Source organism: Scardinius erythrophthalmus (genome assembly GCF_964197995.2).
Source record: "Scardinius erythrophthalmus genome assembly, chromosome: 1".
NCBI classification, from domain to species: Eukaryota; Metazoa; Chordata; class Actinopteri; order Cypriniformes; family Leuciscidae; genus Scardinius; species Scardinius erythrophthalmus.
In genome coordinates this window covers 31913614-31941169 of record NC_138221.1, presented here as the reverse complement: position 1 = coordinate 31941169, position 27556 = coordinate 31913614, and the positions used below count along the sequence as shown (strand labels likewise).

The 27556-nt window shown below is 37.0% G+C and overlaps 3 protein-coding genes across 8 annotated transcripts in view; all 3 read right to left on the bottom strand.

Annotated features, from left to right (window-relative positions):
* Positions 1-7273: 7273 nt before the first annotated feature.
* On the bottom strand, positions 7274-8940 carry LOC308699861 (extracellular superoxide dismutase [Cu-Zn]-like). 2 transcript variants are annotated; one of them, XM_081380983.1, is made up of 2 exons: positions 8742-8940; positions 7274-8050 (listed from the first exon to the last, which is right to left on the bottom strand). In XM_081380983.1, exon 2 carries the CDS (start codon positions 8033-8035, stop codon positions 7496-7498), a length of 540 nt encoding a protein of 179 aa, XP_081237109.1. In that variant the 5' UTR covers positions 8036-8050; positions 8742-8940; the 3' UTR covers positions 7274-7495. The 2 variants fall into 2 exon arrangements, with proteins under 2 accessions (XP_081237109.1, XP_081237110.1); XM_081380984.1 differs by having other exon boundaries at positions 8747-8834.
* Positions 8941-11507: 2567 nt separating this feature from the next.
* Positions 11508-13813, bottom strand: LOC308692175 (uncharacterized protein). 2 transcript variants are annotated; one of them, XM_081367936.1, is made up of 3 exons: positions 13689-13813; positions 12338-13008; positions 11508-11595 (listed from the first exon to the last, which is right to left on the bottom strand). In XM_081367936.1, exon 2 carries the CDS (start codon positions 12991-12993, stop codon positions 12340-12342), a length of 654 nt encoding a protein of 217 aa, XP_081224062.1. In that variant the 5' UTR covers positions 12994-13008; positions 13689-13813; the 3' UTR covers positions 11508-11595; positions 12338-12339. The 2 variants fall into 2 exon arrangements, with proteins under 2 accessions (XP_081224062.1, XP_081224061.1); XM_081367935.1 differs by lacking the exon at positions 11508-11595 and having other exon boundaries at positions 12331-13008.
* Positions 13814-17052: 3239 nt separating this feature from the next.
* Positions 17053-27556, bottom strand: part of pde6ga (phosphodiesterase 6G, cGMP-specific, rod, gamma, paralog a) — a 33760-nt gene continuing 23256 nt past the window's right edge. Inside the window, exons 1-6 of one of the 4 annotated variants that reach the window (XM_081361152.1) lie at positions 20779-20882; positions 20332-20441; positions 19738-19923; positions 18008-18191; positions 17870-17910; positions 17053-17747 (exon numbers count right to left, since the gene is read on the bottom strand). In XM_081361152.1, the coding sequence (XP_081217278.1) occupies positions 17671-17747; positions 17870-17910; positions 18008-18141 (252 nt within the window). In that variant the 5' untranslated portion in view covers positions 18142-18191; positions 19738-19923; positions 20332-20441; positions 20779-20882 and the 3' untranslated portion in view covers positions 17053-17670. Of the gene's footprint in view, positions 17748-17869; positions 17911-18007; positions 18192-19737; positions 19924-20331; positions 20442-20778; positions 20883-27556 lie in introns of those variants that run through there. The other 3 variants (XM_081361154.1, XM_081361153.1, XM_081361151.1) reach the window with 3 other exon arrangements.

The window sequence follows — 27556 nt, the reverse complement described above, 5'->3', positions numbered from 1 at the left end:
ATGTACATGTATTTCAGGATGTTGTGCATCCCTGAGAATAATAACTTTGGATCTGAAATAAATAGTTTCAGAAATATAGCTTTTGGGAAAAAAGTGGTCTCATGGCACAACTTGCCCCTGGTGCGGGGTAAGTTGTGCCTTTTGGGGAAATATGTTGGGGTAAATTGTGCCAGTGCTTTCTGAAGTAAAACATAACATTTTACTGTTATGAACCGTATGCTATATGAAAGCAAGACAAATTCAATACAAAATGACTAATTTAAGGTTTATTTAGATATTGTCACCCTGGAATACCATAGCATGCGTTTTTCCTACTATGGTCAATTGCATAGGGATTTTGTATTGAACACAACTCTGGATCACAGTGTCATAGAGACAAGGGGGCGGGCTCATTTTACTCAGACGACCAATCAGTCTCTCAGGATCATTGTGAAGCTATCAAGCTACGCCCTAGCAACCATTTAGAGCACCATAGCAACACAATATATGATATTTGTGATTCATTTCAGGCAAAAAAGGCTTTGGCAATAGATGCCTGTTGACAGAACGCTGTCTGTCAATTATGTAACATAAGAATAAAGTTACTAGGCTAATTTCTAAACATCCTATTGTGACTTAGGCCACTTAAAAACTGAATAAAACTTCTCTTTATTAACATAGTGCAAACTCAAAACTGAAATCAGTGTTAGCTAAATTAAACAAATAGCAGGTAGGCCTAAGTCAAACACTGATGAGGCATGCCCATCTCCTCACTTCTCAAGATTATCCCCTGTGAGTATGTAGGTCTCTAGGTGGTCTGGATCTGGCACAACTTACCCCATGCCCTTTGGCACAAATCACCCCATACCCACAAGTTTGAATAATTAGCATGTTCCAGCAGTTAAGAGCTAACATAATGCTAACTGTATAGACTCATTGTGTAGCCTACTAAAGCACTAAAACATGTGTGAAATGTTTTCAAACTTGTCTATAATTGTCCAGACACTACAATCAAAAAACCTTAATCATAGAAAATTTACTTTGAAAGGGAAAAAACAGTTTTTTGCACTAAAATTTGCTTAACTCTCATGCCATGTATCTCTCTTCTTTGGAGGATGAGTAAAATTGATTGCTTTTCAAAATTATGTGGTCACATGACCAAATTATTCTATGGTTTTCCAGAACAAGGGGTGGAACTACTTCCCCCCCCGGCACAAATCACCCCACTCTCCCCTACTGTGCAATAAACGAGTGGTAAACACTGTAAAAACGTAGTAATGTATAATAAATTTAGTTTATATATATGTGTGTGTTTGAATAGTGAGTAGACTCTGTATTTATATTTATTTGGCGAGTTTACAAACCTTGTAACGGAGAGCCGAACAAACGCGGAAGCTTTGATGAGAGGAGCCGTTACTTTCCTGATGACGATCAGCTGAGCTTTGTTGCGCGCGAGCAGCGCGAGGATCACTGAAGCGACGACAGCAGAGGAATAGCAGCAGTTTCGTGACTGAATAAAACTTTTCTCCTCCTTCTTCTTCTTCTTCATATAATATTATTATTATTATTTAGTGTTGTTGTTTAAGGTTTAAATTACTTAATAAAATAGGCCTATATTAAATATATGTAAGCTACCCAAGTGAAAAAGACTAGGTTACTGTTAAATGTATTAAAAATGCATTAAAGTATATTTGTATTAAGGTCTACTAAAAACACACTCAAGTACATTTTTAATACATTTAATAGTACGTCTTTTTCACCTGGGTATGTATACTGAATCAAACTTAAGTAGCCTATAATAATAATAATAATAATAATAGGATAATAATAATAATAGAATAATAATCTAATTCTGGCCTCACTGAACCATTGGGTTCCTCCAGATGCTGGCTTTAACATAAGAGATCTTCCAGGAACCACTTAAATGTTAAAAGATCTTCCAATAACCCTTTTATCGCATTTAAGTTCCTCTATTTTCCCCCAAAGCACTTCGAGGTCTCATGGTAATGAAAAGGTGACTCCAGAACCTCTGAAGTAAATACAAAGTGCTTAAAGGATCCCATAAGTTCCAGCAAGAACCTCAAAGATTGTCAATGCTTCTCCAGTAACCCTACTATAGGAGAAAGAGCTTTGAGGCACCTAAATTACATTTTTAAGTTCCTTGAGTATCCAACAAGATATTTGAGGCTCCTTTAGTTTTTACAGTGTAGGAGTCTTTTGAATGCCCCTTTTACCAAGGATGAGATCTGGCATACTATTCAGTCAATGCCATCCGGTAAAGCTCCTGGCCCAGATGGGTTTCCGTTAGAGTTCTATAAGCAGTTTTGGCCTGAGCTTTCCCCTATTTTAATGCAGGTGATGAATAATATTTTTGAGAAAAACTCTTTGCCTGAATCTTGGTCATTGGCAATTATCAGTCTGCTTCTGAAAAAAGACAAAGATCCAACAAATTGTTCATCTTATCGACCAATTAGTTTACTTAATGTAGATTATAAAATTATAGCCAAGTCCTTAGCTCGACGGCTTGAAAATATTTTGCCTTACGTTGTCAATTCAGATCAAACTGGTTTTGTGAAATCCAGGTACGGTTCAGACAATATCCGAAGAGTTCTAAATATTATAGATCACTTAAATTTTACCAAGGAATCTGCTTTTATTTTATCCCTAGACGCCGAAAAAGCGTTTGATAGGGTGGAATGGCCTTTCCTTTTTGCAGTTTTAGATAAAATACAGTTAGGATCTAATTTTATTGATTTAATTAAACGCCTATACTCTAATCCTATAGCTCAGGTTAACACTAATAGAATGTTGTCTAATAGATTTTCAGTAAGCAGAGGCTGTCGTCAAGGCTGTCCTCTTTCGCCTTTGTTATTCTCTCTGGTTATTGAACCACTTGCGGTTGCTGTGAGAACTAATAGTAGCATACATGGTATTAAAATAGGTCTAGAGGAACACCGTATATCTCTGTACGCAGACGATGTTTTATTGTATCTTAAACTCCCTGACACCTCTACCGATGTAATTCTTACAGTAATTGAAAAATATAGTAACTTTTCAGGGTACAAGATTAATCTGGACAAATCTCAAGCTTTGTATATGCATGCTCCCTCTGAAGCCATTTCAAAATCACCCTTTCATCTTGCACTTTCTGGATTTCAGTATTTAGGAATTAATATTACTCCCAATTTGGAAGACCTCTTTAAAGCCAATTATCCCCCTTTAATTACAAAAATTAATCAGAATTTATCAGATTGGTCGATCCTTCCAAATTCTTTTTTTGGCAGGATCAATGTTATACGAATGAACATTCTTCCGAGATTAAACTTCCTATTCCAGAATCTGCCATGCTACCTAAATACAAACTTTTTTAAGAGGATTAACTCTTCAATTTCAAGGTATATTTGGAATCACAAGAAACCCAGACTTAAACTTTCGCTTTTGATGAAACCAAAGGAATTGGGTGGGGTTTCGCTACCCAATTTACAATTATACTTTTGGGCTGCACAAATTAAGCACATGTTAAGTTGGTTTATTTACAGATTTGATTCACGCTGGGTTGGGATTGAATCCACAAGATGCTTTCCCAGGCTGTTATGCTCCCTACCATTTATTCATAATGTACAAAAAAATCAACATCTGTCTAGTATTTTTACGGTAACAAATACTCTTTTGGTGTGGAGGGATGTTAAGAAATATTTATCCATCCCAAATAAGTTGTCTCTTAAGTCTCCAATTTCGCTCAATCCCGATTTTCCCACTCCCATACAGAATATTGGCCTTTTGACTTGGAGGTCAAGAGGAGTGTCGGAATTGGGTCACTTATTTGATGACGGCCAAATAAGATCATTTCAGGAGCTAAGACAGGAATTTAGTCTCCCCAGTAAAGATTTTTATAAATTCCTTCAAATTCGACATTTTTTGGAGTTACAGTTAAAAGAAGGTACTATACAATTTGATCTTACTGAAATAGAAAAACTGCTTTTGTCTTCATGTACACTTAAAAAAAAGATCTCTGAATTATATACATTGTTGTCAAATATTGGTCTTTCAACCTTTGACTCTTTAAGGGTGATATGGGAAAAGGACTTGGGGTCTATTTTTAGTGATGAGGAGTGGCTATCTGTCTGCTCAAATATCTATCCCAAAAGTAATTCAATTTTGGTTCATGAACAAAATTATAAATGTATTCACAGGATTTATCTAACCCCAGTTCGCCTCCACAGAATATTTCCCAATTGTTCTCAGCTATGTTTTAAATGTAAGGTAGACATTGGCACAGTGATGCATGTATTTTGGGACTGCGACAAAATCAAAATGTACTGGAAAGAGATCCACAAAATTACTCAAAAAATAATTGGAAAGACTTTTGTTTTGTCACCAAAAGTATATCTTCTGAATTGTACAGTGGAACTGTGTCTTGATCGTGATAAAGAATGTGTATTGAATTTTTGTATATATTTAGCCAAAAAATGTATACTATTATTATGGTCAACTGCTCAGATACCTTCAATTAATATGTGGCTGAGTCAGGCGGCAACACTTTTACCACTGGAAAAACTAACTTATGATTTACATCAAAGATCCGAGGTGTTCTGGCGCATTTGGTCCTCCCTCTGGAACTTTCTTGAGGGTACCCAGTGACTATGTCTTTCTAAATTTGGTTTATAATTTCCTTTTATTTATGTCTTTGTTTCTAAGCATTTGTATGCATTTGAATGTCTTACAAAAATTGCTGTACTTGTTGTTATGAGATACCAGTACCACTGTTGTTTTATTTTATTTTTTAAATAAAAAAAAAAAAAAATGTAAAACAACATCCCATATAATATTCAATGTATAAATTAAATAAAGATGAATCATTATTAAAGTAAAAAAAAAAAAAGAAAAAAAAAAAAAAAAGAAAAATGGCGGTCACAAGTTTCTGTTCGTCTTGTTGGTCACGGTAACCCCGCCCCCAGCCCCTGACGCAAGCGGTTCTTACTTCTAGACCAGCAATGTTCTTAAGAACCACTTTTCCTGGTTCAGAGCTGGTGCTCTGGGTGTCGAAAAACAAAGAACCCATTTGAAACTAGGCTCTAGCCGTGAACCAGCACCAGCACTTCCTTTGCTGGAAAAGGGTTAACAAGTCAGTTTATTTGGCGAATTAAACTTGTGAGGTAACGCAGCGCTGTTTCACTTGGTCTACACTATCACACTAAACTGCATTTGAGTGTGTTGAAAGTTATAATGTTATTCTATGCGTTTGTTTGTCTGTACTGTATGAGACTAGCAGTAAGCTAGATGAACATTAGAATAACATACTGATCATATTCTAACATTTCATCATGTTGAGCTATATGACATTGATTAGCTTTATGTACATTTGCTCAGCTGTCTAATAAAGTACATGCAAGACGTCTCTGTCAAGTCGAAGTTTGCGGCATCTCGAAAACACCACGGCGATATTGATCCTCGTTTTAGTTCTCCTTTTGTCCCAAAGTCTGCCTGCCATGGTCCATAATGTTTGAACGAAACAACTCCATGAGCGTGCCGCTAGACGTAACGCAGATGTCGCCATGGTTACTATGGCAGTATGAGCGGAAACCAGGGATAACGCGGATATTACGTCATTGACAGGCGACAAGTGAACATGGACGAGCCATTATTAGGGGTTCAAGCACGAAGTGCTAAAACCCTATTGTAATTGTTAGGGTTTTTATTATTATTATTCCGCCGTAAAACTGATCGTGCAGCCCAAACCGTGAATGCTGGAGTCTTGAAACTTGGCCAAATGGTAGTCCTCAATTTGGGGAGAACCTATCAAAGTAGGACCCCGATTGGCCAATAGGTGGCGCTACAGCAAGCAAAAGTATGAAATTGCTCTCCTAGACGGTTTGTGTATATTATATTGAATATTCATGATTATGTCAAAAACCTACTTTTGCAAACTAGTCCTAGGCGTTTTCGCCCGATCGCAGCCAAACCAGTCTAGGACAATTCTCTGGACTCTCTAGAACAGGGGTGTCCAATCCTGCTCCTGGAGGGCCACTGTCCTGCAGAGTTTAGCTCCAACCTCAATTAAACACACCTGAACCAGATAATCAAGGTCTTACCTGGTTCAGGTGTGTTTAATTGGGGTTGGAGCTAAACTCTGCAGGACAGTGGCCATCCAGGACTGAGTTTGGACACCCCTGCTCTAGAACAGTGGTTCCCAAACCTGTCCTGAAGGCCCTCCAACACTGCACGTTTTCTTTGTCTCCTACTCAAACACACCTGATTCAACTCATTAACTCATTATCACATGGGTTAATTGAGCTGATGAGTTGAATCAGGTGTGTTTGAGTAGGGAGACAAAGAAAACGTGCAGTGTTGGGGGGCCTTCAGGACAGGTTTGGGAACCACTGCTCTAGAACAATAATTATCAAAAAAAAAAGTTGAACTTTTGCATTTGGATGGCTATAACAGGGTCATTTAGAAGATGAACTCAAAAGCCTTTAAATCCTAAACAAAAACTTCACGGAAATTGGTGAGCATATGTGATATAACATTGTAAACAAGCATGCACAATGTTATGGAGATCGGACCATAGGTGGCACTATAACTGTTAACAAGCTTTGAAAACCATATATTTCCTGTTAAATTGGCTGGAAATGGCCTTTTCCATGTATGATGTCAGTGGTTAAATGGTTGCCAAATAAAACTTAGTCTTTTTATGCATTGGTGCTTAAAGGCCTTAAATGCTTGAACCCCGATAAATGCTGCTTGCAATTTTTAAATTGGAATTTCTCTGAAATTAAAAATCTTTGGGAGCTTTTGGGATACTAAAGTACACAACTGCAGGAAATATATCACACTTTGCAAGTGATTTTTGGTCATTAAAAAAAAAAAAAAAACTTACATATTGTAGCTTTAAACACCTTACATTTTGATTCCCTGTTAACTGTAGTAACAAACTGTCAGAATAATATACCCATTTGATGACATTTAGCGAGAAACCTTATAATTTAGAAAATAAAATCTTACGTCAGAGGTTATGTCTACCTTCAACAATAAGGGTGTCCTCCCTTGAGATGTAGCCACACCCTCCAGTGTCATATTGCATCAACCAAAACCATTGTATCATTTAAAGAAATAGTGTCTCTTTAATTAAAGGCCATTGTCATGATCTTGAAGTGTTAACCCATTGAGCACAGTAAATCAAACTAAACGGCCCACTTTGCCTGCAGTCACCCTACATTTATTTTTAAGAGTGCATTTACAAAGCTATGGCCAAAAAGCCTCTGAAAAGACCAAGAAAAAAAAAAGCATGGGAATGTTCAGGTTATGAAATGTACTTTAATGTAGGACACATACACAAGGAAAATCATGATTATCCTATTTGAATCTGCCCTTCCACCATAACCGACTCCCTCATCTTTGACTCTCAGTGCCTTCCTCCACATGTTTTCTTGGGGGGCACTTCAGTCTTCTGCCACAGGCTTGGAGTAGTAATACCAATCACACCAAGAGCAATTATCGGTCCAGCATTCCCACTGAGTTAACTCTCCTCATCTGAACCCATTCCCAGATCATCCTCCTTCTCATGAACCACCACCGCACGTCCCAGAATGGAATAAGGCCCAAAGAGCTTGGCGTCTGGAAGCGTCAGGAACTGCCTTATAACTCCTTTCTCAGAAGCAAAGTTGCCCAGGTCTCCGGGATGATGAGGGTGGTCAACGCCGTTTGGATTATAATGAGGACCAACAGTGATGCAGCCTTGACTGAGGTCTCCATACTGATGGATGTGCATGGCACGCTCTTGACGATCGTTGGCAGGCAAACCACGGAGGTTGATTTTCACTTCTAAATCTCCATCGGGGAAGACCTGCTTGAAGAGGATTTGCCCAAAGATCTTTGGCTGGTTACGTGGCATATTGGGGTTGGGAGTTACTTCACAAGTGGCATAGATTGTGTTGTCGAACTCCACGACTTCTGGCTGTGGAGCTACAGGCAAACAAACTGGAAGTTTGTGGAACTCTCCTCCTTGTATATGCAGCACCAACAATATCAGAGGGAGTATTAGGATGATTTTCTCCATGTTGATCTTTAAAGCCTACAATGAAGAGTGGATTCAGTGAAATCATGCCATTTGGTTTAAGAATGTAATATTTTTGATAAAAGGTCAAAGCTTTGTTGCAGGGAACTTTGAGAATGGAAGTTGCATTAGGTAAAATAGCACAACCAGATTAGTTTGCAACAGAAAACCATACAAGAACCCAGACAGCAACCAGATCCGGCCCACATCTGGTACACCCAGATGTGGGCCGACACCATGTTGCTGTCTAGAAAACTATCATTTTTGAATTGCTATGTACCCTTGTGAAAATAAAATAAGAAATGTGCTTATTGGTATTGGATGTGTACCTGTAGTATCTTGAAAGTACAATAATAATAATAATAATAATAATAATAATAATAATAATAATAATAATAATAATAATAATAAAAAAAACATGTAGGTCCACTTGCAGATAATAACACTGATGAATTTTAAAAATCTTTTTGTTGTGCTTTAAAGTACACTTAATTTGATCTGTTGTAGCCTACATGTTATTCAATATTAAATATAAAGTTAAGATTTTCTGATTCTGATATTTTTCACAAGGACAGGTAAAATAAAAGACAATATCTATACTTTTGCTTAAACTAACTTTTTTTAGTTGTACTAAATCAAGTCAGTTGATGGAGAAAATGGAATGGAAAAGAAAAAAAAAAACAAGCCTAAAACAGCAAAGGTGCATTACCGTACAGCTGAAAAGTTGTCCTCAATCCGTGTGGAGCCTGAATATTGCTGTGACAAAAATACTACAACGCTTAATCCGTGTGCAGTCCTGACCTGGGGTTAAGAGAATGTTCCTTTTGGCTGCTCTTATAGGAACTCATGTTGAGCTACAAGTTAACCATGATAGTCTGTTAGTCACTAATTAGGTTCACCTGTGTTTCATTTAGCTCCCTTTGTTTGCCTGTTTATATATAGCACTCAGTTTATTAAGTTCTGTGTCTTGCATTGCACAATGTGTTCTCCAGTGTTTTGTGTTTATTAAAAGAAGTACTGCTATAGATTCCTCTTCTCTTCATTTGGTGGCTCATTTGTGACTCATTCATTCATTCTCAGTGTACAATTCCACTTGACGTTCATGCTTGACACCACTTCTTATAGCAGATATTCATCAAACATAAGTGAATAGCTGACAGTTCTTCCTTTTCAAGAAACCAAGACTCTGATGTACCAAGCCTGACAAGCCTATATTACACATGCAATTGGTCTGTTTTAGGACTCGTATGCTCTCCAAACACTCCCGCAGCTCCGATCGGTCCGTGCCGCTCCGATGCATCTCGAACAAGCCTTCCATCAACAATGGAGGTCGTTGCGTTACTATTGATGCTCATGGCTTTGCGAACCTACATCGGCATCCAAACACGGCGAATCCAACGTGTTCGTGCAGCTCGCCGTAACTTGCATAGACGGAGATTACAATCAAGCTGCTATTAGCTCGATTAGCTGCTATTTGAAAAATGGCAGTCACAAGTTTCTGTTCGTCTTGTTGGTCACGGTAACCCCGCCCCCAGCCCCTGACGCAAGCGGTTCTTACTTCTAGACCAGCAATGTTCTTAAGAACCACTTTTCCTGGTTCAGAGCTGGTGCTCTGGGTGTCGAAAAACAAAGAGCCCATTTGAAACTAGGCTCTAGCCGTGAACCAGCACCAGCACTGCCTTGGTGGAAAAGGGTTAACAAGTCAGTTTATTTGGCGAATTAAACTTGTGAGGTAACGCAGCGCTGTTTCACTTGGTCTACACTATCACACTAAACTGCATTTGAGTGTGTTGAAAGTTATAATGTTATTCTATGCGTTTGTTTGTCTGTATGAGACTAGCAGTAAGCTAGATGAACATTAGAATAACATACTGATCATATTCTAACATTTCATCATGTTGAGCTATATGACATTGATTAGCTTTATGTACATTTGCTCAGCTGTCTAATAAAGTACATGCAAGACGTCTCTGTCAAGTCGAAGTTTGCGGCATCTCGAAAACACCACGGCGATATTGATCCTCGTTTTAGTTCTCCTTTTGTCCCAAAGTCTGCCTGCCATGGTCCATAATGTTTGAACGAAACAACTCCATGAGCGTGCCGCTAGACGTAACGCAGATGTCACCATGGTTACTATGGCAGTATGAGCGGAAACCAGGGATAACGCGGATATTACGTCATTGACAGGCGACAAGTGAACATGGACGAGCCATTATTAGGGGTTCAAGCACGAAGTGCTAAAACCCTATTGTAATTGTTAGGGTTTTTATTATTATTATTTCGCCGTAAAACTGATCGTGCAGCCCAAACCGTGAATGCTGGAGTCTTGAAACTTGGCCAAATGGTAGTCCTCAATTTGGGGAGAACCTATCAAAGCAGGACCCCGATTGGCCAATAGGTGGCGCTACAGCAAGCAAAAGTATGAAATTGCTCATAACTCCTAGACGGTTTGTGTATATTATATTGAATATTCATGATTATGTCAAAAACCTACTTTTGCGATCTAGTCCTAGGCGTTTTCGCCCGATTGCAACCCAACCAGTCTAGGACAATTCTCTGGACTCTCTAGAACAATAATTATCAAAAAAAAAAAGTTGAACTTTTGCATTTGGATGGCTATAACATGGTCATTTAGAAGATGAACTCAAAAGCCTTTAAATCCTAAACGAAAACTTCACGGAAATTGGTGAGCATATGTGAAATAACATTGTAAACAAGCATGCACAATGTTATGGAGATCGGACCATAGGTGGCTATAACTGTTAACAAGCTTTGAAAACCATATATTTCCTATGTTAAATTGGCTGGAAATGGCCTTTTCCATGTATGATGTCAGTGGTTAAATGGTTGCCAAATAAAACTTAGTCTTTTTATGCATTAGTGCTTAAAGGCCTTAAATGCTTGAACCCCGATAAATGCTGCTTGCAATTTTTAAATTGGAATTTCTCTGAAATTAAAAATCTTTGGGAACTTTTGGGATACTGAAAGTACACAACTGCAGGAAATATATCACACTTTGCAAGTGATTTTTGGTTATTAAAAAAAAAAAATCTTACATATTGTAGCTTTAAACACCTTACATTTTGATTCCCTGTTAACTGTAGCAACAAACTGTCAGAATAATATACCCATTTGATGACATTTAGCGAGAAACCTTATAATTTAGAAAATAAAATCTTACGTCAGAGGTTATGTCTACCTTCAATAATAAGGGTGTCCTCCCTTGAGATGTAGCCACACCCTCCAGTGTCATATTGCATCAACCAAAACCATTGTATCATTTAAAGAAATAGTGTATCTTTAATTAAAGGCCATTGTCATGCTCTTGAATTGTTAACCCATTGAGCACAGTAAATCAAACTAAACGGCCCACTTTGCCTGCAGTCACCCTACATTTATTTTTAAGAGTGCATTTACAAAGCTATGGCCAAAAAGCCTCTGAAAAGACCAAAAAAAAAAAAAGCATGGGAATGTTCAGGTTATGAAATGTACTTTAATGTAGGACACATACACAAGGAAAATCATGATTATCCTATTTGAATCTGCCCTTCCACCATATCCGACTCCCTCATCTTAGGCTACGTTCACACTGCAGGGCTTAATGCTCAATTCCGATTTTTTGAAAAAATTCGATTTTTTTGCAAGGCCGTTCACATTTTCAATTAAATGCGACCTTTTGTGATCTCCTGTGTGAACGTGAAATTACCCAGAAGTGACCCGCATGCGCAGAAGAGTACTCAACGGTCAACGACGTCACTTGTTGTTTGCGGAAGTAGCTAAACTTTAACCAGAGCCCGTCTCTGCTTTAACTAACTGTGATTCTCTCACTCACACACACACACGCAGCGACCGTTACACAAGAGACAGACTGCAGCTGCTGACCTATCTAATATCAGATTCAGCACAAATAAGTTAACATAACGTATATATAATGGCCGTGGGCTTTTTTTTTTTAATTAACGGGCTCGTCGAGGTCGACCCGTTCGGCAGATTTACCTCAGCTCGACGAATATGCAGTCCGTTTTCAAACCGACGACTACTTCAATGCAGAATTATGACGTTTTTCGCGTATCAATGACGTGCGGGTCGGATACATGCGACCTGGCCGTTCAGACTGAAGTCGCATTTCAAAAGATCGGATATGTATCGGATTTGGGACCACATACCCAAGTGGCCTGGGTCGCATTTGAAAAGATCGGATCTGTGTCGTTCAGACTGTCATGAAAAGATCAGATACAGGTCGCATAGGGGCAAAAAAATCGGAATTGGGTCGTTTCAGCCTGCAGTGTGAACGTAGCCTTTGACTCTCAGTGCCTTCCTCCACATGTTTTCTTGGGGGGCACTTCAGTCTTCTGCCACAGGCTTGGAGTAGTAATACCAATCACACCAAGAGCAATTATCGGTCCAGCATTCCCACTGAGTTTACTCTCCTCATCTGAACCCATTCCCAGATCATCCTCCTTCTCATGAACCACCACCGCACGTCCCAGAATGGAATAAGGCCCAAAGAGCTTGGCGTCTGGAAGCGTCAGGAACTGCCTTATAACTCCTTTCTCAGAAGCAAAGTTGCCCAGGTCTCCGGGATGATGAGGGTGGTCAACGCCGTTTGGATTATAATGAGGACCAACAGTGATGCAGCCTTGACTGAGGTCTCCATACTGATGGATGTGCATGGCACGCTCTTGACGATCGTTGGCAGGCAAACCACGGAGGTTGATTTTCACTTCTAAATCTCCATCGGGGAAGACCTGCTTGAAGAGGATTTGCCCAAAGATCTTTGGCTGGTTACGTGGCATATTGGGGTTGGGAGTTACTTCACAAGTGGCATAGATTGTGTTGTCGAACTCCACGACTTCTGGCTGTGGAGCTACAGGCAAACAAACTGGAAGTTTGTGGAACTCTCCTCCTTGTATATGCAGCACCAACAATATCAGAGGGAGTATTAGGATGATTTTCTCCATGTTGATCTTTAAAGCCTACAATGAAGAGTGGATTCAGTGAAATCATGCCATTTGGTTTAAGAATGTAATATTTTTGATAAAAGGTCAAAGCTTTGTTGCAGGGAACTTTGAGAATGGAAGTTGCATTAGGTAAAATAGCACAACCAGATTAGTTTGCAACAGAAAACCATACAAGAACCCAGACAGCAACCAGATCCGGCCCACATCTGGTACACCCAGATGTGGGCCGACACCATGTTGCTGTCTAGAAAACTATCATTTTTGAATTGCTATGTACCCTTGTGAAAATAAAATAAGAAATGCGCTTATTGGTATTGGATGTGTATCTGTAGTATCTTGAAAGTACAATAATAATAATAATAATAATAATAATAAATAAAAAAAACATGTAGGTCCACTTGCAGATAATAACACTGATGAATTATAAAAAGCCACTTTGTACACACGTACACTTTCAGAAGCGTCACACCTGCCAGCCAAAGTGCCTATGATACAAACCAATGACATACAGGTGGATGTAATCACACTAAAATGAGTCCAGGCAAAGGTTTATGGAAATGGAAAAGGTCTAGGTAGAAGTGCCCTCTGGTGGCCATGATAGGGCTTCTGCTGGCAGGAGTGACATTAAGTACATGTACACTTCATGGAATGGAGAAGAAAAAAAAAACAAGCCTAAAACAGCAAAGGTGCATTACCGTACAGCTGAAAAGTTGTCCTCAATCCATGTGGAGCCTGAATATTGCAGTGACAAAAATACTACAATGCTTAATCCGTGTGCAGTCCTGACCTGGGGTTGAGAGAATGTTCCTTTTGGCTGCTCTTATAGGAACTCATGTTGAACTACAAGTTAACCATGATAGTCTGTTAGTCACTAATTAGGTTCACCTGTGTTTCATTTAGCTCCCTTTGTTTGCCTTGTTTATATATAGCACTCAGTTTATTAAGTTCTTTGTCTTGCATTGCACATTGTGTTCTCCAGTGTTTTGTGTTTATTAAAAGAAGTACTGCTATAGATTCCTCTTCTCTTCATTTGGTGGCTCATTTGTGACTCATTCATTCATTCTCAGTGTACAATTCCACTTGACATTTATGCTTGACACCACTTCTTATAGCAGATATTCATCAAACATAAGTGAATAGCTGACAGTTCTTCCTTTTCAAGAAACCATTTCTACAGACTCTGATGTACCAAGCCTGACAAGCCTATATTACACATGCAATTGGTCTGTTATATTTACAGTTTTTTACATATGCTATGACAAGTTTTTCAATAATTTTAACAATTTTCCAAAACTCTTAACACAGTTAGCACTACATCCGTCTATGTAAGCTATACCATGAACACATTTTGTGTTGCTTTAACACAAAATGCATACAATTAACACAAATTTAAAATGCTTGAACTTCTTTCACACACAAGCTCAAACAAGAGCAAAACAATGGATTTTACTGCCAAATTTACCAATGCTTTAACACTGTATGTCAGAACAGATAGTACCATGTTCTAAACCTAACCTTACAGGCTAAAGTCAAGGTAAACAGCTGTATATATTGTGAATTGAAACACAAATATATCCCCTGTATTTTATCCTATTGTTACTGAGAAACAGCCGATTGAATTATGCAAATATATGAATCACAGCTTATTCCCATCTAGGAAACACACTCAGGTGTTGAGGTTCTTTCAATCGCATGACCATATGGTATACTGTAACCGTACATTCTATAAAGCACTCTGAGATGGGTCTTTTTTTATTTAATTTCTGCAGCAAAAGACCTACAGTAAACCCAACAAAACAAAAATGTAGAGAGGCTTCAAAAGAAACTGCAGTGCAAAACACAATCTATGATCAATACAATATACTAGGGCTGGGCGATTTAAATCGTGAGATTGTTATGCGCATCTCGTCAGTAAAGATGGTTCCTTGATTAGTAGTAAATCGGCATCACCTGCTTTCAGATGGAGCGGCATTTACTACACAGCAAAAACTCCAGTGTTAAATGAACTCTTCTGGGAGTGTATATGAGTCCACACTCAAGAGTGTTGAAGTTAATGAGATAATTAAGTGATTAATTTAGTGATGATTGAGCATTATTGAAGACACCTGATGTTAACAAGCAGAATCACTGAAGGAGAAAATCACAAATTGTAAGCCACCGTTATGGTGATGGGTGTTTGCTTTACTTGGGCAATTGACCCTTATATTATTAACTTTAGATTTTGTTATCTCTATCTCAAAAAGTTTCATTTTTCAGATGAAAACTGAAAACTATGTGAAAACATAACCAACACTATCAGATCCCACTTTTCTTTGTTCATTTGACTGTTATAAACCAATAACAGCAGACAAACAAAATCTAAAGTTAATAATATAAGGGTCAAGAGCCCAACTTGCTAACTTGTAGTTCAGTTGTGCTTTGGGTGGCCCGACTTCAAATCTCATATCGTATGCCTTTTCCTGATCCCGTCCTCCTCTCTCTTCCACTTTGCTTCTTTTCTACATACAGTCCTATTAAAATAAAAGGCAAAAACGATAAAAAAGAAAACTTTAAATTGTTGCTGTTGAAACTCCATCCACAAATGGAATAAAATCAGCATCTTTTAAGCCACTACATCAACATCTCTAATCATACGGGTGGGGGAATCAGCTAATTGGCAATCTATGACAATAGCCCAGTGGTCAGCTTGCTGTTTAAAAGGACAGTTGTGCTTTCGTTGACCTTGGGTTCAAATCCCGACTCGTGGACCTTTTCCTGATCCCGTCCTCCTCTCTCTCTACCACTTCGCTTCTTTTCTACATACTGCGCTATTATGAAAAAAGGCAATAACGCCACAAAAAAAGGCTTTAAACTGTTGCTGGTTAAGCTCTATCTACAAACAGGATAAAATCTGCATCTTTTAAGCCACTACGTCAACATCTCTCTTCATGGGGGTTCGGGGAACGGATTCCGAAAGCTGGATTGTTTGCCGTCGGATTCTGTTCCCCCCATGTTTCGTAGAAAATGAGGTTCTAATATATACAAAACTGGCTTCATCCGCTTAGCCACAATGGCCTAGTGGTCAGCTTGCTGAACCAAGTTCAAATCTCAATTTGTGGACCTCTTCCTAATCCCGTCCTCCTCTCTCTCTACCACTATTCTTTTTTCTACCAACTGTACTTTCCCATTATGAGAACAGGCAATAATACCAAAAAATAAGTCTGTTGCTGGTTAAGCTCCATCTACACAGAATGGAATCAGCATCTTTTAAGCCACTACATCAACATCTCTCATCATGGGGGTGGGGGAACGAATTCCGACAGCTGGATTATTGGCCGTCAGATTCTGTTCCCCCCATGTTTCTAACACAATGAGGTTTTAATATTTACAAAACTGAAGCAGGCTACTTGGCCCCTATAGCCTCTTGGACAGCCCACTGACTAGTAAAGTTGTGCGGTGCCCCGAGTTCAAATCCCAACTTGTGTTCGTTTTCCTGATCCCTTCCTTCTCTCTCTCTCTCTTCACTTCGCTTCCTTTCTACATTCTGTCCTATGATGATAAAAGGCAAAAATGCTAAAAAATATCTTTAATGTTTCGAAAACAACAGGTGCCGCTATTTTTGAAGTCACAAAGAGTATACTGACTCCTTTTGAAAAACAGACATACCGTACATAGTTACAATCAAAAGTTATTTTAAGTTAAGTAACATGGTCGATCATTAGATTATTTCACCGGATGTTTATTGCAACTTACCTAAGTATTGGCACATCAGGATAGTGCAGACATTTGAATATAGCTCTATTGCCCTCTTTAGTACTGGTTTGTTACCACCAGCTTTTGCATTTTTAAAGTGTGTTTCTGCTGTATTAGCCCCGATAACTAAACACTAGTCATGTTAATTGAATTGCAGTTAGACACTGAAACATTTTAAAGGGTAACTGAAGTGTTTTGATTTACTTAAAAACGTGCATGAAAGCACATCCTGCTATTGGCAACATGTTACAGGCTGCATATTGTGCATAATGTTTTATTTTATTTGACCAGCAGGTGTAGAAGCAGGAATTACTCAGACACATAGTTGAAAAGTATGAAAATAATCAAGCTTTATTTGATGTCCAAACCCTTTCTGTGCTGCCGGGAATGAGTCGGACTCATTCTCATGTGGTTCTCTAGCATCATAAGGCCAATAAACTGGGCCGGGCTCTCACAGAGAGCTGCTCCCAGTAATCGCGCTATGGGCAGACGCCGAGACCCAACAGCACCCAAACTCATTTTTGTACAAGACACAAATTTTACAACTTGACAAAATTAAAACATATACATCCATTATTAAAAAGATCCAGCTGCTGCTACATTTTGTAAATTGATCTTTGCAGAGTAATATGGAAGTAAAATATGACAATACTAATATGTAAAATAATGGAGTAAAAAAGATGAATAAGAAGAAGTTATCTGAAATTAGAATTGGTGACAGAGTGAAATCTAGTTCACCAGGAAACGTCATTTTGAAGAGGTAGATTAACTAATTCCATTTAGTTACTTAAAAACAATTTTTGTGAATTTTCCATAAATGACTAACCAAACTTCTACAAAAGATATTTCTAATATGAATATTTAAATGACATATTAAGGTGCAGGATGTTGTCATGATCATTCACTGGTTGCTGATTCAGTGAGATGTGGGAACAGGAAGTGAACTCATATAATGCCATACTGGGCCAGCTCATGTAATTCCAGGTGACTGTATGCCTCCCACGGACAGATCACGTTAAAGTCTGTGAGAGAGAATATGATTACACATGCACATAATCTTAATCATAAAGTCTCAAATGACTTGAAAATAGAGTAAATCAAATTTTAATAATACTTTTTTGACTTTTGAATTTTTTTTACATACCAGTTCCCAACCATTCCATTCCAGGAATTTCTTCACCAAATCTGAGAATAACAACATTAATAATTTTAAGACAGATAAAACCTGCAGATCCACCCAAGACCAAACTAAAGGAATTTTTTCAAAAGTTAAAAGTAGTACCCAATGACACCCTTTTTGGGGGGTTTGCTCTTGAACTGTCGCGTTGCCCTCTGTTTGAACTTGGGCTGGCCAGTGCCAGGCGCCATGGCACGTGTGACAACCTTGCTGCTCGCTTTAGGCTTTGAGTCCTCCATAACCACAATAGAAACCAATGACAAGTGCTGGGCACTTATTTGATGATGATCTGTAAGACATTGAGGGTTTAGAGATTGCTGTTTGGCATTCAAAAGTTGGCAAATAAACAAGCAAAACTTTCTGTTATTCCAGTAGAAGCAGTATTATTTATATAGCACACTTCATACTCAATGATGTAAAAAAAAATAGAAAGAATCAGCAGAGAGATGTTCTGTTCTGACCAGATGAATAGACTGTGTATAATAATAATCATAAATCTCTAGGCTGTCAGTGTCCTGGCTCCTTTAATCCCCCTTACAATGATCAAGCCCCCTTTAATCTGCTGTCCAGAGGGTTTCTCAATTAATCTCATTAGATGAAGGTCATTGCACAATAAGCAGAACTAACTTGATGTCAGACTCTTTTCATTTATAAGATGAAGCACAAAAGAGTACATTACTTGAGTTAACTGCGCTATAATATAGGAAATTAGTTCAAAACATCACTTGCATTACAATTGTTTCTCTGCTGCAGTTAAAACAGTGGCACCGAACATATATGGACATGTAAGACTTGCTTAAAATATCTGAATGTCATTGCTAAAAAAAAAAACATTAAAAGTGCCCATCGTCATCTCAGATGCTGCAGTGTCTTTTTTGTCACTAAAGTTTTCCTCAATGTTTTTTAAATCACTGTAATAAGTGGATGTATAAAGTTCTCTTCAAGTTCATATGGCTATAGTTCATCAGGATCGTTCCCACCAGTCAAACTCAGTTTCTGGAGAGCCACTATCCTGCGGAGTTTAGCTCCAACCTTAATTAAACACACTTGAACCAGCTAATCAAGATCTTCAGGATTATTAGAAACTTCCAGGCAGGGGCCAGTTGCACAAACAGCAAGTTAATAAGACTGTCTGACCATTAAGAACTAGTTATGGCTAATCATTCTTCCTTTTCGGATTCAAATGAGAACAATCTGCCTTTTTATGTAACTGACTTTAAAAAAAAATTATGACCAGTCTTGAAGAAAAAAAAATATGTAAGACTAGTTTTAGCAGTTTATGCAACCGGCCACAGATGTTTTGGAGCTGGTTGGAGCTAAACTCCAGGAACTGAGTTTCCCTGGTTCACACCAAGAACGATAATAAAGATAACGATAACTATGTAATTAGCGTATAACGATGATACATATATTTATTTTATTATAAGTGTATACGCACGGTTATGTTGTCTGCCGGTTTAAATGCTAAAGGTCATTAAACTTGTATGGATTCTGTTTTGCTCTCAATGTAGCTGTAAAAATTTAAAGTGAACAAACAAGAACGAATATTAAAGCTTTGTCGTCATAGTTATCGTCCTAGGTGTGAATGGGCCTTAACTATAAAAATTTCCACTAACAACAAACAAAAAATAATATTTTTTGAACAATATATTGTTTTATCATTTCAAACCTGCACACCACTTTTTGTGAACTGTTTTATAGGTGTGGTGTGCTGTCTTTCTTTAAAATCAATGCCACAATGATATAACCATTAGCTATAACTGAAACTTTCACACAACTAAAACATTACAAACCTTTTTTTTCCATTCTAGATGTTGTAAAGCAGATGTACTCACCTGCTGGTCTTTTCTCTGTCTCTCTGTGTGTTGAGCTGGTCAGGACACGGCTCTCTGTCTACACACGTGCTCACATCAGCTCTTATATACTTCTGAGCATCATAAGATGATTATTCCTGCACATGTCGGCCCTTCCTCTTTCCGAAACATTGCAGCTGTCATCAACCCTTAAAGGGTTCGATGAGGCTACATCCACAGATATGAGATTAATCCTGTTTGTTTTCCATGATTCATGCAATATTAAATTAGGCACAGAGGGTTTGGATAATTTTAATTTAGGATTTTATTTGGTTTTGCTTCAGGTTTTTTTCAGTTTTTCTTTACATATTATATTATCAGCATAACAATTTGTCTGAAAACAGTTGTGAATTAGAATAATTAAATAGAATATTGCATAAAATAATGTCAAGATATTACATTGAAGATATTTAACTTTAAAATGGATAAACAGGAGTGAGTCATCACATCAAAATATTCACATCAACAATTTTGTTTATGCACACAGAACTGTCAGCAGCTCACATATTCACACACATGACACGTCTAGTGTGATGATCCTGATCTTCTACTTATGTAACAGTTTTTATGAATCACCTGTCCAGAAGTCCTGTGTGTGCTGTGAGTCCTGGCTTCAGTTTGATCAGCAGTCTGTCAGATAATCTCTACATCTCCATCCATTCAGAGAAAAGATTAAAATCTCCAATCTGAACAAACACACACAACACTAACTCAACTGCGGTATCGGTATCATTCCCTTCTAAACTTACACAGCCAAAAATGGATGACTAAAATACACTGTTAGACCTTACCGGGGTTTTTTACAGTAAAATACTGGCAACACTGTTGCCAGTAATTTACCGTTAATTGTACAGTTCTTTACTGTAATCTACAGTATGTTACTGTAAAAATGCACTAAAACTCAAGTTAACTAATTTCACTTGCAGAAACCGACTGTCTTAAATTAACCAACTATCAATTAAATGTATTAATTAAAATTTATAATGCATTAATAAAGTGAACAAAGTATTACTGTGAACTTACTTCTTTTGAAACCACAAAAAATCTTGGTAAATAAAGAGATTTCCACTGGACCAGCAACTACACAGTCACCGTCTGTTAAATAATGCAACATGCAGCATATCATCAATGTTTGTATATCTTCTCCTGGACTGAAGCTCAGACTCTACTCTTCTGCACAATGGTGACCCAAAAAACAAGATTTTACAGTAAAATACTGGCAACAGTGTTGCCAGTATAAACCTGTTTTAAAACTTACAGTTTATTACTGTTAAAATACATTTTGTGGGTGTGTCTTTTTATCTTCCACTGTTAACCCTTTCAACCCCACAGGGAAATCCACACTACAAAGATTGAAAAGTAACACTGACAGTGTTGCAGTGAGATAATTAAGAGAATATGTAAGTGATTGAGCATTAGTGATGAACACCTGCTGTTAACAAGCAGAATCACTGAAGGAAAGAGGAACACAAGAACAGAAAATAGAGAAACACAAGAACTACAACTGACTTCCAGCCATTACACATTATTACACTTATTATTAACCAGTATGACTTTATTTCTGTCATCTACAGAAGTTGTTGTTGAGATGTTTAATTAAAAATGTTTGTTTGGAAGTTACCATTATAGAGATCAGTGTTTGCTTTAGTTGGGTTGCTGATGTTAAAACAGAAGTGTTTCTTTTGCTGCTTGAGCTGTTTTTGTGCAAGGCACACTTGTGCACACACACAGTTTATCATCATATTGCCTGTTCATTCACTAAGGAATTCATTCCTACTCATTCAGAGTTTAATTCTCAATCAAAAGTGTTACATTAGCACCACTGTGAAACAACAGCAATAAATTACAATGACTTATTTAACACATCATGCATAAACCAAAAAGAAACAAAGCTACACCTTCTTTTAGAAACACAGAGATATCACAATTTAGCACATGAATCTCAACAATGGTGGCAATATTTTTTTTATTATTCATGCAGCAGTGCATGCTGGGAGTTTTATATTATCGTGGAACCCAGCATGCATTGCGACATGAAACTTTTGATTGTCACCATTGTTGAGATTCATGTGCTGATTGTTGATATCTGTGTGTGTCTGAGTCAAGCTGGAGTTAAACATGTTTTAATGCACTATATGATTATGATATTCTTCAGAAGACCTGATTACAGAAATGTTAAATTCATGTTGTAGATTCACAGACAAATATGCTAAACATGAAATACCCATAAATTCAAAAGAATATATAAAGGTAAGTTCTGAAATTCAGACATGTTCAGGACGAATGTTAAATTATCCCAAAAGCCAAAAACAACTAATCATCTTCCTCTTGACTTTTTCTTGCCATAACAAATGCGCTTAATAAAATCACTGTTACAGCAGTCAGAGAGAGATGAAAAGTAAGAAGTCCAGGGACAAGAGACCAACTAAAGCAAATACTGATCTCCATCATGGTGACAACAAATTTTATTATTAACTCAATCTCTGTTAATTCTATACAAGAACTTTTGTACATGTATGAAAGAAATAATCGTAAACTGGTTTGTAAACTGGTTTCACACTCAGTGTTGCTGAAAGTCAGTTGTAGTTTCTGTGTTTCTCTTTTTTCTGTTCTTGTTTCTCTGTCCTTCGGTGATTCTGCTTATCAGGTGTTCATCAGTGTCTCAATTCACTCACTTCTTTTCATTCAAGTGGACTATATTAGTGAACTAATGTAGGGAATAGTGAATGAGGGTATAGGGTGTGATTGTGAAAACAGCCTCTGAGTGTCGATTTTGAGCGCTGTTAATTCACAGTATATTCCTGTAGGCTAGTTTTGTTTTCTACTGTATATTACTGTTTTAATGGAAAATGGTATGATATTGTCCTTTTTTTACAGCAAGGGTTAACAGTGTACACTGTTAGACCTTACCGTTTTTTTTTTACAGTAAAATACTGGCAACACTGTTGCCAGTAAAATACTGTTAATTGTAGAGTTCTTTACTAGTTTATCTAGTTTGTTTCTGTAAAAATGCACTAAATTCTAATTCAAGTTAACTAATTACACTTGCAGAAACCGACTGCCTTAAATTGACCAACTGTCATTTAAATGTATTAACTAAAATTTATAATGCATTAATAATGTGAGCAAAGTATTACTGTGAACTTCTTTCATTTGAGACCACTAAAAAACTATTGTACTTAAAAAAACTATTGTACTTAAATAAAGCAACATGCAGCAAATCATCAATGTTATATTCCTGTAGGCTAGTTTTGTTTTCTACGGTATATTACTGTTTTAATGGAAAACGGTATAATTTTGTCAGAATTTGGCCTTTTTTACAGCAAGGGTTAACAGTGTACACTGTTAACCCTTGCTGTAAAAAAAGGCCAAATTCTGACAAAATTATACCATTTTCCATTAAAACAGTAATATACCGTAGAAAACAAAACTAGCCTACAGGAATATACTGTGAATTAACAGTGCTCAAAGTCGACACTCAGAGGCTGTTTTCCCAATCACACCCTATACCCTCATTCACTATTCCCTAGTTCACTAATAAAGTCCACTTGAATGAAAAGAAGTGAGTGAATTGAGAAACTGATGAACACCTGATAAGCAGAATCACTGAAGGACAGAGAAACAAGAACAGAAAAAAGAGAAACACAAAAACTACAACTGACTTCCAGCTACACTGAGTGTGAAACCAGTTTACAAACCAGTTTATGTTTATTTCTTTCATACATGTACGAAAGTTCTTGTTGAGAATTAACAGAGATTTAGTTAATAATAAAATTTGTTGTCACCATGATTGAGATCAGTATTTGCTTTAGTTGGTCTCTTGTCCTTGGACTTCTTACCATTCATCTCTCTCTGACTGCTGTAACAGTGAGTTTATAAAACAAATTTGTTATGGCAAAAAAAAGTCAAGAGATAGTTGATCAGGTGTTATTATTATTTTGTGATGATGTCACAATCATCCTGGACCTGTCTGATTTTCAGATTTTTTTCTGTATATATTCATTGAAATTATGGGTATTTCATATTTAGCATATATCTGTGAATCTACAAAATGAAATCAATATTTCTGCAATTAGGTCTTCTGAAAAATATCGTAATTATATAGTGCATTAATTTTTATTTTACTCCTGCTTGGCTCAGACACACAGATATCAACAATCAGCATATGAATCTCAACAATGGTGAAAAGTTTCATGTCGCAATGCATGCTGGGTTCCAGGATAATATAAAACTCCCAGCATGCACTGCTGCATGAATAATAATAAAAAAGAAATATTGCCACCATTGTTGAAATTAATGTGCTAAATTGTGATATCTCTGTGTTTCTATAACACACTGTAGCTCTGTTTTTTTGGTTTATGCATGATGTGTTAAAAAAAATGAGTCATAGTAATTTATTGCTGTAGTTTCACAGGAGTGCTAATGTAACACGTTTTCAGATAATGAAAACTCTGAATGAGTAAGAAATAAGACCTTAGTGAATGAACAGGCAATATGATGATTTTGTCATCATAAGCATTACAACCTCAATCATTCATAAACTGTGTGTGTGCACAAGTGTGACTTGCAAAAACACAGCTCAAGCAGCAAAAGAAAGATAAATGATTTAGCATCAGCATCCCAACTAAAGCAAGCACTGATCTATGTAATGGTAACACAAAAACATTTGTGTTGTAAAACAAACATTTTCAATTAAACATCTCAATAACAACTTCTGTATGACAGAAATAAAGTCATACTGGTTAATAATAAGTGCAATAATGTGTAATGGCTGGAAGTCAGTTGTAGTTATTGTGTTTCTCTATTTTCTGTTCTTGTGTTTCTCTTTCCTTCAGTGATTCTGCTTGTTACCAGCAGGTGTTCATCGCTAATGCTCAACAATCACTTATATTCACTTAATTATCTCACTGCAACACTGTCTCAATGTTACTTTTACTCGTTGTAGTGTGGATTTCCCTGTGGGGTTGAAAGGGTTAACAGTGTAAGGTAAAAAGACACACCCACAAAATGTATTTTAACAGTAATAAACTGTAAGTTATAAAACAGGTTTATATTACTGGCAACGCTGTTGCCAGTAGTTTACTGTAAAATTTATTTTTTGGGTCACCATTGTGCAGAAGAGTAGAGCCTGAGCTTCAGTCCAGGAGAAGATCTAGAGACATTGATGATATGCAGCATGTTGCATTATTTAACAGACGGTGACTGTGTAGTTGCTGGTCCAGTGGAAATCTTTTTAAGTACAATAGTTTTTTAGTGGTCTCAAATGAAAGAAGTTCACAGTAATGCTTTGCTCACATTATTAATGCATTATAAATTTTAGTTAATACATTTAAATGACAGTTGGTCAATTTAAGGCAGTCGGTTTCTGCAAGTGTAATTAGTTAACTTGAATTAGAATTTAGTGCATTTTTACAGAAACAAACGATTACAGTAAAGAACTGTACAATTAACAGTATTTTACTGGCAACATTTTACTGTTAAAAAAAACGGTAAGGTCTAACAGTGTAGGAAATACATTTTATGGCATATTTCTTTGGTGTACATTTTATAAACCTCTTAGAAACAAGAGCTCATTGGAAAGTAAAATCACAATGTGCCACCCCTTATGAAAAGACAATATATTTCCATATATATCAATGATCAATATATTAAATGGTTTAACAGTATATTTGAAAATATATGGTATAATATATTGTGTTAATATATTACAATAATATGTTGAATAATACACAAGGAATTGCCGCTTTTCGTATGATGAAAAATGTGACAATATATTTACTAATATATCATACTTTTATATTCAGTACACTTCATAATATATAGATGTATATGTGATCAGATATGGTACTGCATGTGTAATATATTGCAGATATATTTACTCATGTAGCATAAACATATAGAGAAATGTATAATGTAATAGCATATTTTTTATTTTTCTAATTATTTGCATTATAAAATGTTTCATATTTTCAAGCTAGTAAACAAAAGCACAAGCACACCTGCATGTACTAAAGTATTTTAGAGACTATCACTGTTTTGAGGAATGAACAGCCATTACTTTTAAAATATAGTACACTCTTGAGTGTGGAGTCAAATAAACTCCTAGGAGAGCTTTTGCTGTGCAAATGTAAAATTCTATTTCATGATACATCACAATGAAAAATAATTAGTGTTTTCAAGGCAGGCATGATTGTTACTTGTACTTGAACAAAAACAATAGAGCCATATTGTTATGGTAGCCTACGGCGTAGAGAAGCGTACGACGCAGGAGATGAGAAACCAAAAAAGTCTTTATTAATGGATGCACATTAAAAGTATATTGTTGCAAAAGTATTTCCAACTTCTTTTTACTTCTAACAAAGCACGAAAAAGAACTTCACCGTGAGTTTATAGGGGCATTTAATCACGTTAAGTCTCTTTAACTTTGCATGTGCACGAGTGCGAGCGCGAGCACGAGCAATAGCACGAGCTGGCTGCAGTTCACTTAACAGCCACCGGTGTCGCTAATAACAAGGGTTTCTGAGTTCTACATAAAGCCCCTTTAAAAGAACCATTTATTTGACTTGGTATGAAGAACATTTTAATAATATAATGAAACCTTTTTTACTATAAAGAACGTTTTGTGGAACCGAAAGGTTTCATGGTAGTTCAGCAGATTAGTAAAAAAATCGTTCACTTTGGTATACAAGCATGAAATTTGGCACATATACTCTCTAATGGCTCGTTTCCACTGAGCAGTACGGTACGGTACGGGACAGTACGGTACGGTTCGGGTCTGTTAACCACGATCTGGCTAGCGTTTCTACTGCCAACAGTACCCTTACTTGATAGGCATGGTGTTTCGATCGACGTCATTTTCGCCCGAAGAAGAACATAGTCAACTACAATGGATGACACACAGCAGATCTTGTTCTTGCTCCTCGACATGTTTGTCACAAGAAGACAAACGCCGACATTAGGCTTTTCTCAATATCAAGTATGCAAAGTTTGTACTTGCCATGTGCGACTCCTATATGCAAATGGTACAGCGCGTTCTTAAAAGCGTCACTCAGCTCGCTCTGCTACTCCGGTTATCTCTGTTACTCTGTATGTACATAGCCTACATTTTAGGCAACAATAAAACAAAATATGTTATAAAACACCACTCTGCCTCTTTTCGTTTTCATTTAAATAAATTAAACATTATAGGAACACTACACAGCAAAATCCCCAGAGTAAAATTAACTCTGTTCAGAGAACATTTGGTCCCTCTCTACTAGGGCTGGGCGATGTAAATCGCGATATTGTTATGCGCATCTCGTCAGTAAAGCCGGTTCCTTGATTAGTAGTAAATCACCATCACCTGCTTTCAGATGAAGCGGCATTTAGGGTTAGGGCTCAGGAGATAATTAAGTGATTAATTTAGTGATGATTGAGCATTATTGAAGACACCTGATGTTAACAAGCAGAATCACTGAAGAAGAAAATCACAAATTGTAAGTTACCATTGTGGTGATGGGTGTTTGCTTTAGTTGGGCTCTAGACCATTATATGTTTACTTTAATATTTACTGTTGTTCGTCTGCTGTTAATGTTTTATAACATTATGTTATCATATAGTGCTGGTTATGTTTTGACATAATCATGCTGTGATCTGAAAAATGAAACATATTAAAATAATTTGGTTTAACTTGTTAGCTGCAGTTTAGTGATTCTTCAGCCTATGATTATCAGTACTTTACTTATAATTCAAAATATTTAATAAACATTGTTCTGATCAAAAATACATTCAGACATTCATTTAAAACACAGATATCAATAAT

Excerpts from the sequence above, each read along its gene's own strand:
- LOC308699861 (XM_081380983.1), bottom strand. The coding sequence starts at position 8,035 with ATGGAGAAAATCATCCTAATACTCCCTCTGATATTGTTGGTGCTGCAT.
- LOC308692175 (XM_081367936.1), bottom strand. The coding sequence starts at position 12,993 with ATGGAGAAAATCATCCTAATACTCCCTCTGATATTGTTGGTGCTGCAT.